The 13,270-nt window shown below is 35.8% G+C and overlaps 1 protein-coding gene across 1 annotated transcript; it reads right to left on the reverse strand.

The window, feature by feature from the left end:
- Nucleotides 1-376: 376 nt before the first annotated feature.
- LOC147482063 (uncharacterized) lies at nt 377-12,803 on the reverse strand. Its single transcript, XM_086579178.1, has 5 exons — nt 12,125-12,803; nt 10,975-11,683; nt 1,501-1,683; nt 1,359-1,372; nt 377-648 (listed from the first exon to the last, which is right to left on the reverse strand). The coding sequence occupies exons 1-5, from the start codon at nt 12,801-12,803 to the stop codon at nt 377-379; spliced, it is 1,857 nt and encodes a 618-aa protein (XP_086435304.1).
- Between the last annotated feature and the right edge of the window lie 467 nt (nt 12,804-13,270).

The raw sequence follows: 13,270 nt of genomic DNA on the forward strand, positions 1-13,270 counted from the left end.
ATTGGAGAGATCTCTGAAGGGTCATAATCAAAGTCGTCTATCCTATGACTGCTTGTTCCTAAGTTTGCATCTTTGTTGGTATTAGGAACAGACCCCAACGATGCTTTGCCCGAGGTACTAGATACCGATTTCGATGGGTTGACTGTTGGAGAGCTCATATGCATGCTTTGGTTGCACCTGACTGATCTTGTGTGCCACAGAAGAGATAGATCATATACACCTTCTTCTCTTTGGAGTTAGCTACTGCCTCCAATTGTGGTAATAGATTTCTGGTAATTGTTAACAGAGAGCTTGTTATTGGTAGTGGTTGCTCCATTGTTGTTTCAATACTAAGTGCTTTTGGAGTCAATGATGTGTTGTTGGAGTTGTTTAACTTTCATGGCTTGAACACCTCAGCGATGATATATGAAAGTGCTCCTGTTGGAACTACTTCGGCTTCTTTAAACTCGCATTCTGATTGAAAATGTCCAAGCCTTGCACACTTAAAGCAAACAATACTAGTTTTCTCATATTGAAAGGAGATTTTCAGTTCTTCACCATTTTTTGGATTCGTTGTGGCGGAATGCAGAGTAAGAGGCTTATACATGTCGACCCATACCTTAATCCTTGCATAGCAGCGCCCCTGTTGAGTAACTTCAGCGTAGGTGCCTGCAATTGAGAAACCAACAATATCCACAATTAAGACACAAGCTTTTTTTTGTGATTAAAGTCTGAGGAAGGTCATGAATTTGCACCCACACAAGCACATTATCGAACTGAATTTTGTTTGTAACAGTGTGATGGTCCAACTTTTTAAGAACCAAGAGGTGTTTCCTTACTATCCAGGGGGCTCTTTTGAAGACTTTTTCAAGGTCTTCTTGAGATGAGAATTTGATGATGGATATCAAATTTCCAATATGCTTGATTGATGAAATTTGAATAGAGCTCCAAACATTTCTATTGGCTTCCAAAAAGAGGCATGGGTGTTGTTGATGATGGTTATCACTAACCACTTTTGCAGCTAAGAAAAGGTTGCTAAGAAAAGGACATCTTTGTTATATCTTGACACTATGAATTAATGCCTCCTTTTTGATTGCCTAGTTGAAACCTTCACTAGTGGGAGATGCAAAAGTGCTACAACAAAATTTATACATGCACTGTTTTTTTCTTAAAATCAAGTGGAAATTTGATTGATAACGAGTTTTACAAATAATTAAGACAAACGTAAAATAATTGTCAATATATAAGTTTTTTTTTCGATGATAACCCTGCTATATAGTAAACTTGTAATAAAGGTGTTACAGACTCATAGACCCAATCAGGAAGAGGGCCTATTTTAGCATACTTAAGAGCCCATTCACATAATTTGTGAGCCTTACCATTTCCTACTCTCCTAACCCAACGAAAAATATAATTGGAGTTTACAAAAGCAGATTGACACTCATTCACACTACGAAAAATAGATTCCTTTTTAAGCCATCTTGCTTCAGCTCCTTTTCCTCTAAGCATCTTCATAAGTACTGGTTATCTCCCAAAATGAGAATGTATCTTGGCTTCAAGTTATTGTATAGTTCAGCTGTTATTTCTGCACCCATGCATTCAGCTTCTAGAGCACTCACAACTTTGAAGTGTTTGTAGACCATCCCCATAATTCCTCCCTCTTGATTCTCATAGATAGCAGCTACAACTCCTTTTCCATTGATCCTGTCATAGGCACCATGAAAGAAAAATTTATTCTAATGTGCATAACTAGTATGTCATATATTGTTTAAAAAAGTGTTAAACTTTAAGCAAGTATATGGACTATCTTCAGCAGCTTTTGCTTTCCTCATTTAGAAAAGCTCTAATCTCTTCTTTGGTCCTTTTGTCAGCATTTTCATACAACATTCTTATATCTGGCATCTTCCCTTCGAATTTCTATTCATTCCTACAAAGCTATATACCATGAAGAAGCATCATAGCATATCTATATAACAAATAAGGGAAGTGTGGGGACTGCAGGGACTCCATCCTACTGCTCTAAGCCTTTAACCCCATTTTCTGGGCTTATGACGTGGATGAATGTGGGGTTCTTTGGTGGTATGATGTTTTAGTGATCTCAAACAGACCCATAGGATCCTCTCTTTTGTTTTCCGCATATCTATGTTGTACGGCACGGGAAAATACTAGTATTCCTACAATTGAAGTTCTCGATCATCTTCTTTGATTGTTCCTGTGATACCCCTGGGCAAGGCCCGAGGAGGGGGTATGATGGAAAGACGCCTATCCCGGGTATGAATGATGGTTGCTAAAAAATCACGCAACACGTAATTATTTATATGTCGTTGTTTGTGTTATGTATCTTTTGCAAATCTTACTTAGCCTATTAAATATTGATTAGTATAGTGGCTAGCAAGGTATCAATCCTACTCTAAATAACTAAGTGATGATAATAGAAATTCCTAATCTAAGTTACTCTAATGGATGCAAGTAAAAGATGTTGCTAAGTAATAATTAATATATGGTTTATTTGATTTGAGATTTAAACTATGCATAAAATAAACTAATTTAAATATATGAATATAAATCAAGAGAGAGAATATCTTGGGAGAGATGAATCCACCAAAATCATAGAATTAGTCTAATAGATCTACCTATCATGCTTAATATAAATCACCAATAGAAACTCACCATACCTACGAACATTATGCTCATAACCATGATGATAATATGTGGCTTTTAATGTACTTTCTATCTTTCCATCAAATACTTCTTCAATCTCCAATAATATCTTCTATCTAACCAAATTGTGCTTTAAGTGGCATTCAATATACAACTCTAGGTGCCATGGAAAATCCACAAATGGCATTAACCATACAACTAATTGAGGTGCCATAAAGAATCCAATCATCACACTAGAACGCTAAAAACTAGAAGAAAAGAATCTAGGATTTGTGGTATTTGGCTCTACACAATCATGAATTACCCTAAGACCTCCTAACCTCCACAGGAGCGTTAGATCAATGGATGAATAAGAAGAAACTCAATGAGGGATTTAAACTAAAACATGATAGAAGAAGAATTAAACTAAAACATACGAAAAAGACTTCATCTCCCCTCCCAAGAGAAGGGAGATTAGCCCCTCATACTATGCTATGAACACAATATGAAAAAGAATAATCTTTATAGCTATTAATGGTGAAAAGGTCTGAACTTTCTTCTCTCTTAATTCTAGATCTAAGATGCAAACACTAAATTTCCTAGATGATGTAAAATGAGGTTTTTGTGCCTTATATATTGGCTTACATGCTCGTCTGGATAGATATCCGAATCCTATGTTTATTTGGTGTCAAACTCTCTGTAATCTTTCTAGAAGCAATCCTGGAAAAGTTAAATTCGGTTGGACCAAAGTTGGACGTGGCCCACTTTGCCCTGCAGGCTATTTCCCAAGCTGCAGCTTCTGACAGCTTTCAGTTTCCTAATTCTTGTGAAACTCTGACTTTTTTCCATGTTAATCTTATCTTCCTATGAAGTCAAAATTAAGGCTTTGAGATCAGATTGAAGACTCTTCTAACTCAATTATTATCCTCTTTTAGAGTCCCATTAGGCTTGGCACTTATGGAGACAAATATGACGTTTTTTCCTTAGACCTTTAGTCAGAATTCCCAAAGACTCCTTTTTGACTTGTTTGACTTCTTTTCCCTCCATATTTCACATTTAGGTTCTTGGACCTGCAAAACTCAAATTGCATCATATTAGAATATTTAAATATAAAATGGAGACTAACATACACATAATTGGGGTTATAAATCATTACTTTTAAGCACTTATCACAACCCCCAACTAGCATTTTGCTAGTCTCTTAGCAAATATATGGTATACTAGAGAAGTGTTCAAAGCTAACTATACTAATTAAATAATAAACTAACTCACTTTTTCAGGGCATCATGTTGCATTTACCATATGCAACAAGGCCTTAAACCTTTAAGTTACCCTTAAAGGACGAGTTATAGCCTCATGAGGGTTTTCAGTTGATATACCCACAAAATCAATTTTACATATGAACTATGGTGAAATCTAGAGAAAACAACTTTTTCAGTTAAAATGTCTAAATCAAAAGGTTATTACTTATCACACCAATGATCATAAAACATTAGGCTAAGGTTCTATTCATAAAGATAGAAAAGACTGACTAATCATCCTAATTAGAGCTTATTCATTTTTAACCATTTTGATTCCTTTCTCTTTTCCATGTAACGGAATTTCTACCTCACCTTTGGATTAGTATTTTGACTTCAAATCTCACCATTTCATACACTCACAAGGAAATCTCTCTCAGATAAGTTTTCTATTTTACCTCTATATGCAGGGAAATGAGTAAAAAGTAGAACATCCCACATATTTAGTCAGAAAGACGGAAATTTGTAAATATATAAATAAAGTCTCATGGAAAGAATGTCAATCAAATTTGAAGTGTCGGGTCCTTCACTTTAGCATCCTCTCACCTATTCTAAACTTCATATCATACTTTAGTGATAAGTCTGGGTATTAAAACAGGGCTTAGGACAGGTTAACAAGAAAAGGGTAAAAATGATTCAAAAATTTCTGAGAATATACTAAAGACTTTGTGCTTTTGACCTTCTTGGAAATTTTCTTCACTTGTAGACTGCAACACTTGAACTCTATCACTACTTTTGCTCAATTATTTATATTTTTTTTTTTTTTTTATTTATTTTTTTTTTTTTTTGAGCAAAAGGAATGATTTTCTTCATTTGACTTTGGTAAAATTTCCTTCAAAATCTTCTTCGTTCTAGCTTTCTCTTTAGTTCTTTAGAAATCCTCAGAAATATGGATAAGGCTAATAATATGGGATATACTCCTTATCTGGAATTAGGTTTGAGATGATTGGTTTAAGAATAAAAGGTTTAATATATAAGGCTCAAAAGTGGTTAACATGATAATCCTACTAGGTGGGATAAAGGCTGATTGGTTCACTACTTGACTTATCAGTATGATATTCCGCTTTGAATAGACTACAAGACCTAATGGCTATCTCCCCAGTTGATGCCACCTCGTGATTGACCAAATCAAGAATGAATGAGACTACACAACGAATTTAAGCACAGAAAAATGGTTGAGTCAACTTGGACTCAGATTTACTTAAAGACTCTCCAAGAAATTAAAATTGAAAGGCTTAAGTCTCACATGTCAAGTCTCTGTACTAATCTTCTAGTTTGGTAGAAGTTTAAGTTGCTCTTTCATTTGAAATTCCTCTAGTGGTGTATTAAATGAACTTACTCTAGACTAAGACTTTTATCAGTTAGATCTATTTCTAGTAATAGAAACTTAGTCTAAAAGTCTTACTAATCCTGGTCATGACTTATAATTTCCAATTTCATTAGCCAGTTTAAACGATAAAAATATACTTTTCACCTAGAATCACCATGATTCACATATAAACTTTCCAAATATTGTAATTAAAATATTGCAAAATTTTAATTCTTACCCCCCTAACTAAATTAGGCATTGTCCTCAATGACTAAATAAAATAACTGAAAGCTTACCATAATTGAAATAATCAGAGAAGGAGGGATATTACCTTAAATGCGTGCAAAATTACATCAGCTAAAATCTGTAGAATTTATATCCTTAACAAAACAAATAAGAGTGATGATTTATAAGGATCAATAATTACTACAACGACTAAATATTTGTCATGTGCTCAATCCGTAGAGTTATACGTCTCTAAAAAGACAGAGAAAAGGTACTAGAGTGGAATATAAGAGTCACATGTACAAATGCCATGAATGAAAAATAAAAATAAAAATTTAAACAATGAATAATAATAATAATTATTATTATTATAATAATAATAATTTCACTGTTGCACAGAATACAAGATTTGTCTCTACCTACAAATAAAAGTGATAAAACCATAATAGACAATCAAGTATATGAGTGATCATATGAAGAAGTACTGGAATACATAATCCTAGATAAAGGACTCTATTTCGATTTTGGACGACCTCTCTTTTGAACCCGATGTTTCACTTTGTTATTCGAGCATAAGAATATGTTCCATTAACTCCTTATGTCGCTGAATACTCATCTCCTCCTTGTTTTTCTGATAATTATACAATTTGTGCATACCCCTAAATAATGTTAAACCCATGTCTCGCACATTCGGATCCATCTGAGCATCAAAGACACTAGTGTTTTCAAAATAAGGAGGTGGGGAATCAGAGTCGTGATGAGCTGGTGTCATACCAAAAACTGGTTCACCCTCGTCTGTCAATAAACTAGGCTCCCAAAATCTAGGTGGACAGTGTAAAATCTGCCTGGGAATATGTCCTTCTTTAAGTTCTATTCCTTCCGCCTCAACTATTTCGCCACTAAACAATTCTAACTCGCACAAAAGCCTAGTGATAAAAGCTAGAAGGATGAGATACCCATGATTTGCATTCTTCCTTTCCATAATATTCTTCATTAAAGTCTTTTCCAAACAAATTTTGATATCCCTCTTCATTAACATAAATAGGATATGACCACCAGGTTCATAGATTGTAGAATAATTACTCGACCCAATCACATTATCACAAATCCAACGATATGTCAAAATTTGATTCACCTGAAGGGAGCAAACTCGGACACAGTTTGCAGAATCGACTTATACTCTTTCTCCCAGCACAACTCGATAATCACATGATTGTTTTGCCTTTGTTTGTGGTCCATAGTGTGCTAAAATTCCCATTTTTTCTACTAAAAAATCAAGGGTGATGATGGTGGGTTCAGAGTCATTATCCCAATACAGTTCCATTTTCCCATTCACCTCTTCATAATCGATTATGCAGTCGTAGAAACGTCGAACAATACCTTCATGATATTTGTCTCCATTAGAATAAAAGAGACAGTCCCAACCCCGATTTTCGCATTCTTGTGTAAAAAAATCCGTTCATGGTATTGTTATCAAACAACTCTCCATAATAGAGTTCAGCGCGAATCTTTCGTTCGGTCGTCATGTTCAATTGTTTACAAACTTGTCCTCGAGCTGGCATAATGTGTATGGCCAAACAGAGGGTAAGATGACACAACAAAACCACAGGAACAATACTGGAAATACTTGCTCAGTAATAAATCGTCCTGTACAAAAACCTTCTTTCTCCGAAATCTTTCAAGCCTAACAATTATTAATATGACACCATTCCTTCCTCACAGCCAATACCCCCTGACTACCTTCACGTTCTCCCATTCTCCTCCTTCAACAGCAAATAAACAAAAAGACAGAAACCCAATCTTTATTGAATTTAACTCAACTCTCTTTTTTAATTTCTGGTTTTGTTTTCCTTATCAAAAGCGAAACAGATTCACCACGCCATCAAGAGAGTTTACACAATCGAATCACTCTTGTTTGGGAAAGTAGATTCACCATGAAATCGGAATCTAATCGATTGTGAACTAAGCGGCAGCAACTCTTGCCGATTAGCAAGTGTTGATAACGATTATTGGGGGTATAACTTGAGGTTGCAATGCCTATTAATGGGTGTGGTGAAGTGGTTATATTAATGAGGGAGTGGTGGTGCGGCTGGAAGAAGAAGAAGATCGTTTTTTTCTTTTTTGTTTCTAAGACCCTAGTTGTTGGGCTTTTTTATGGTATTTAGGCCCATTTAACTAGATTGATACTTAGAGTAGGATTTGGTTCCAAAACACAAAGGTATTCTACCTCACTTGACCGAAACAGAGAGGAATTTCACCTCACTAGTTCGCGCAGTGATACAGATGCATCATATAACACTTCTAAGCTCATATAAATTGAATTCTTATTCATGAAAATTAATAATAATCACATTAATAAACTATTGATAAAATAAGAAAAGAATAAAAACACAACAGGAAATAAACTTACTACTAGTACTACTTCCTAATACTATACTATACTATAAGGACTAAAGATAAATTAATTCTGCATACTCTTGATACTTCATGTTCCTTCCTTAACCTGGTCATTGCTATCAATGTGCTCAAAAATTATCTTCCAAACTTCCTTGTCGCTACAATTTTTGTAAATATCTTCATCACTCCAATAACACCTCGACAACAACTTTCTTCCGTATTTGATGTCCAATTTAACCTTATACTCCCAAGCCAAGAGTCTAGAGCGCCTAAGAGTGATGTGTAGTGCATTGACTATTTGAATTGGGATCCAATCTTTGTAGTGATTCTCTAATCCTGGACACAAGTGACGTACCATCTTGCAAATAAAAATGGGGAGCACTAGCTTGTTGGTGTTCCTAATAAAGACGTATACGATTTGTGTTAGCATTCTATAGAATACGTTGTAGAATTCACTGTTCTCCAAAGCCTTTAGGAAGTGTAGGCTATATTTATCAGAGGAAAATAGATTAGGATCACCGAAGATATTGGTAGAGATCCACATCAAAGCTAAGGCATGGTTCCGAGCAAAGGTGTTTATAGGGATGCGCTTACGATCTATTACTGTCAAGCCTGGTCCTAGTTGCTTCTCGTAGGTGAGCGCCCCATTCTTTGGTTCTTGGTTTAGAAAGTTCCTATTGACTCCTCGACTCATATCCTCCACCAATCATGTTAGTTCACGCCTAATCTCTTCATCTTCCACTTCAAACATCCTTGTGATCACTTTGGGGCTTATGCATAAGTGCATGGTTTTAAGAGATCCTACTAAGTATCCCATAGTACTGAAGGTTTGAAGACAAGAATAGAATTCACGAACCATCTGAGGAGAGTAAGTGTCTTCTGGTGTATAAAGCAAACCAGTCCAGTTTCTAACTTCTAGTTGATTTCCGAAGTAATGTCCTAAAGGGCTGTTAAACAAATCTTGGTAGCACTTCTCTTGTATGATCTTGGCATCTGGAGAGAGATTGATTTGGGTGAATTCAATAGTCTGGAATATACCTAAGTTCATGTAATTCATTGTAGCACATGGTTGGTTTATGATTTGAGAGGTATTTGCAGTGAAAGCGGTGAAATATGGAGAGTATGGGTCGATTTCTTCTGACATGTTTTGGCGATGAGATACAGAACGAAAGAGATGTAGAACGTATTAAAATAGTGAAATCAGGAGATGCTACAAAGTATAGCTTTATAGGAGAAGTTTAAGAAGTGCTCCACTTCTCTCCTAGTCAAAAATGCAAAGCTACAGCTTCCTGACGCTGGGTAGATTTCTACTCCTTTCTGAACTCGAATTTTATAGACTACCTGACTCTCTCTTCTTTCTTTGTACGAAAATGTTTAGTCTTTTAGGTTATGTTGGACTATCCTAAGTCCTCTGATCCTAGTTAAAATGGAATTAGTATAAAGCTAACGAGAGTTGAAGTGGAAGTAGGAAAAATCTTCTCTTATATAGTTGAAGCAGTGTGAGGTTTTTGCTGTGAATTTTCAAAGACAGGCTCAGTGCAGCACTCTCTCTTTTTTTTTTTTTTTTTTTTTAAGTGAGCTACTATCTATTTAAACTACTTGGGTTGCCTCCCATAAGCGCTACGTTTAATGTCGCCAGCCGACACAAAGGGGGAAAACTTAAGTTTACCCCCCTAACTAAATTAGGCTCATCTTCTAATGTGGTCTGATTTGCTCTATCCTTCGTTTTCTAGCGGCCACAAATAAGAAATGAATGGAGCTTATTGTAACTGGTTCTGCTAGTACAAGGATATAATCTTGCAACACCATGGGTAGTTTATCCCATAGATTGTTTTCCGGATCAGGTATGTCTTTGTATATTGGTTCTATAAGTAAAGTTTCCTCTATATCTCGTGTAGGTAGCTCTAAAAATGGTTTTAAACGGTGTGCATTTACTTTAAAACTAGTACCTCGTTTTGGATCCTCTAACTCTATTGCACCATGGTGTGTAACGTTTCTTACAAAGTAAGTACCTGAGCATCTAGACTGCAATTTTCCTGGAAATAATTCTAATCTAGAGTCATAAAGTAAAACTTTCTGACCTGAGTAGAAATCTTTCCTTAAAATTTGTTTATCATGGGCTAGCTTTGTTCTTTTCTTATAGTTCTTTGAACTTTCATAGCGCCACTCCGTATTTCTTCTAACTTCGTTTAGTCAGTAGCTTTCTTTGTTCTCTAGCCTTATCTAATTCAAAGTTCATGGCTCTAACAGCCCAATAGGCTCGGTGTTCTAGTTCGACGGTGGGGTGACAAGTCTTGCCATAGACAATACGATAAGGGGACATAGCTATAGGAGTTTTGAACGCAGTACGATAAGCCCATAAAGCATCATTAAGTCTAAAATACCAATCTTTCTTCGAAGGGTTAATTGTTTTCTCTAGAATATTTTTAATCTCTCTATTCGAAACTTCGGCTTGCCCATTTGTTTGTGGATGGTATGGAAGAGCAACTTTATGTGTTATGCCGTACTTAGACATTAGATTTCCAAATACCCGATTGCAAAAATGCGAGCCATTATCACTAATTATAGCTCTAGGAGTTCCGAACCTAGGTAAAATATACGCTTTAAGAAAATCTATGATCAGCGGTCCTTATTGCTACGGCTTCTACCCATTTGGATACATAATCAACTGCCACTAGGATGTAGAGAAAACCATTAGATTGAGGAAAAGGGCCCATGAAGTCTATACCCCATACGTCAAAAATTTCACATATGAGAATGGATTGTTGGGGCCATTCATTTCATTTGGTTATTTTTCCTAAATGTTGGCATCTAGAACAGGTTTTACAATAGGTTATAGCATCTCTAAACATGGTGGGCCAATAAAATCCACACTGCAAAATCTTAGCAGCGGTCTTTCTTGAACCGAAATGCCCACCACAAGCTTGGTCATGGCAAAAAGATAGAATAGATTGTTGCTCAAATTTCGGGATGCATCTACGGATTATCTGATCTGGGCAATACTTAAATAGGTAGGGGTCATCCCAAAAATAATCTTTTACTTTGACGAAGAAAATATCCTTTTCTGGTTTAGTCCAATGAGATGGGATTTGATTGGTCACTAAATAATTCATGATATCAGCATACCATGGTACTTGTGAAATATTATAAAGGTGTTCGTCAGGAAAGTTTTCTCGAATAGGTGGTGATTCTACGAGAGACTCACACACTAGCCTAGATAAATGGTCAACAACTACATTTTCCTTTCCTTGTTTATCGTGGATTTCTAAGTCAAATTCTTGTAAAAGAAGGATCCAACGAATTAAACGTGGCTTAGCATCTTGTTTAACTAATAAGTGGCGAAGCGCCGCATGATCAGTATAAACTATAACTTTAGATCCAATAAGGTATGAACGAAATCTGTCAAGGGAAAAGACGATGGCTAACAACTCTTTTTCAGTTGTGGAATAGTTTCTTTGAGCATCATTAAGTGTTTTACTAGTGTAGGATATTACATAAGGTACTTTGTCCACTTTTTGGCCTATAACAGCTCCTATGACATAATCGAATGCATCACACATAATTTCAAAAGGTAATCTCCAATCAGGAGGTTTGATAATTGGTGTGGTTGTGAGTGCATGTTTAAGTTGTTCAAATGTGGTAAGGAAGTCTTCCCCAAATTCAAAATCACTATCTTTGACTAAAAGATTTGTTAAAGGCCGTGCAATTTTGCTAAAATCCTTAATGAACCTACGGTAGAAACCGGCGTGTCCTAAGAAGGCTCGAATATCTTTTACACATTTTAGGACAGGGACTTTAGCTATTAACTCAACTTTTGCTCTATCTACTTCAATACCTGCATCAGACACGAAATGACCTAAAACAATCCCTTGTTTTACCATAAAATGACATTTCTCATCCATAAAGATTTCTATGAATTTTTCTACCATGTCACTAAAAATACTCATCATACACCGCTGGAAGGTAGCAGGTGCGTTACATAAGCCAAAAGGCATACACCTATAAGCAAATGTTCCAAAGGGACATGTAAATGTAGTCTTCTCTTGATCGTTAGGATGAATAGGGATTTGGTTATATCCAGAGTATCCATCTAAGAAACAGTAAAATGCTTGGCCAGCTAATCTTTCTAGCATTTGGTCTATGAATGGTAAAGGAAAGTGATCCTTTCTAGTAACACTATTTAGCTTTCTATAGTCAATACATACTCTCCATCTCCATCCAGTTTGCACTCTAGTAGGCACTAACTCATTGTGATAGTTGGCTACCACCGTTATACCTGATTTCTTTGGTACTACTTGTACTGGACTAACCCACTTACTATTTGATATTGGGTATATAATATCGGCATCTAGAAGTTTGATTATTTCTGCAAGTACCACTTCTTTCATGTTAGGATTTAGACGTCGTTGTGGTTGGCAAGAAGTTTTGACATTTTCTTCTAGGTGAATTCTATGTTGGACAACTGAAGGACTTATCCCTTTAATGTCACCTATAGACCATCCTATAGCTTCTTTGTTTTCTCTTAGAATTTCTAATAGTTTAGTTTCTTGTTCACTAGTTAAGTTTGAAGCTATCACAACGGGTAATTCCTTTACCTCATCTAAAAACACATATTTTAAGTTTGCAGGTAAAAGTTTTAACTCACGCCTAGGTGGTTTCGTTAATATAGGTGGTTCCATTATATCCTGTGTCTTTTCTTTAAATTTATTAGATGCACCTGGCATGTTCTCATCTAGCAACGCATTAACCTGACATCTAACACTATCCTTTTCATAATCAGTAACTAATCGCGATATGCACATTAAGAGTGGATCTTCTGGATAGGTTTGTTCAAATGTTTCGGACACTAATTCCTCAATCATACACATATCATCTACCCCTTCGGTATCATCAGGATGTTTCATAAGCTTGAAAATGTTTACTTCCACTTTTAGATTCCCAAATGTTATTGTCATGCTCCCATTCCTACAATTTATTAGAGCTTTTGCTGTTGCTAAGAATGGTCTACCCAAAATGATAGGAATTTGGTTTCCATTTGTAGGTAAAGTGTCGAGAACTATAAAATCAACGGGGTAATAAAAATCAGAGACCTTGATAATCACATCCTCTATTACCCCTCGTGGAATCTTAATAGATCTATCAACTAATTGTAGTCTAATATTTGTTGGTTTCAAGTCTTTTAACCCTAGATGTTTATAAACTGAGTAAGGTAACAAACTCACACTAGCACCTAAATCCAATAATGCTTGATCAGTGTAGTCCTCTCCTATTCTACACATAACTGTAGGACTACCGGGGTCCTTATGTCTTACTACGGCTTGGTTCTGTAGAAAGGATGAACAACCTTGTGCAAGGAAAACTTCTTTTGGGATATTTGTTTTCTTTTTTACTAGGTCTTTTATGAATTTGGCATAGGAAGGCA

This window comes from Coptis chinensis, chromosome 8, assembly GCF_015680905.1.
Source record: "Coptis chinensis isolate HL-2020 chromosome 8, ASM1568090v1, whole genome shotgun sequence".
Classification (NCBI taxonomy): domain Eukaryota; kingdom Viridiplantae; phylum Streptophyta; class Magnoliopsida; order Ranunculales; family Ranunculaceae; genus Coptis; species Coptis chinensis.

What these genes read in the sequence shown, in the direction of transcription:
- LOC147482063 (XM_086579178.1), bottom strand. Translation starts at nt 12,803, where the DNA reads ATGACAATAACATTTGGGAATCTAAAAGTGGAAGTAAACATTTTCAAG. An exon ending in AGTAGTACCAAAGAAATCAG is followed by an intron (nt 11,684 to 12,124) that starts GTATAACGGTGG and finishes TGTCTGATGCAG; the next exon opens with GTATTGAAGTAGATAGAGCA. An exon ending in AATATTTCACAAGTACCATG is followed by an intron (nt 1,684 to 10,974) that starts GTATGCTGATAT and finishes TGCCTATGACAG; the next exon opens with GATCAATGGAAAAGGAGTTG.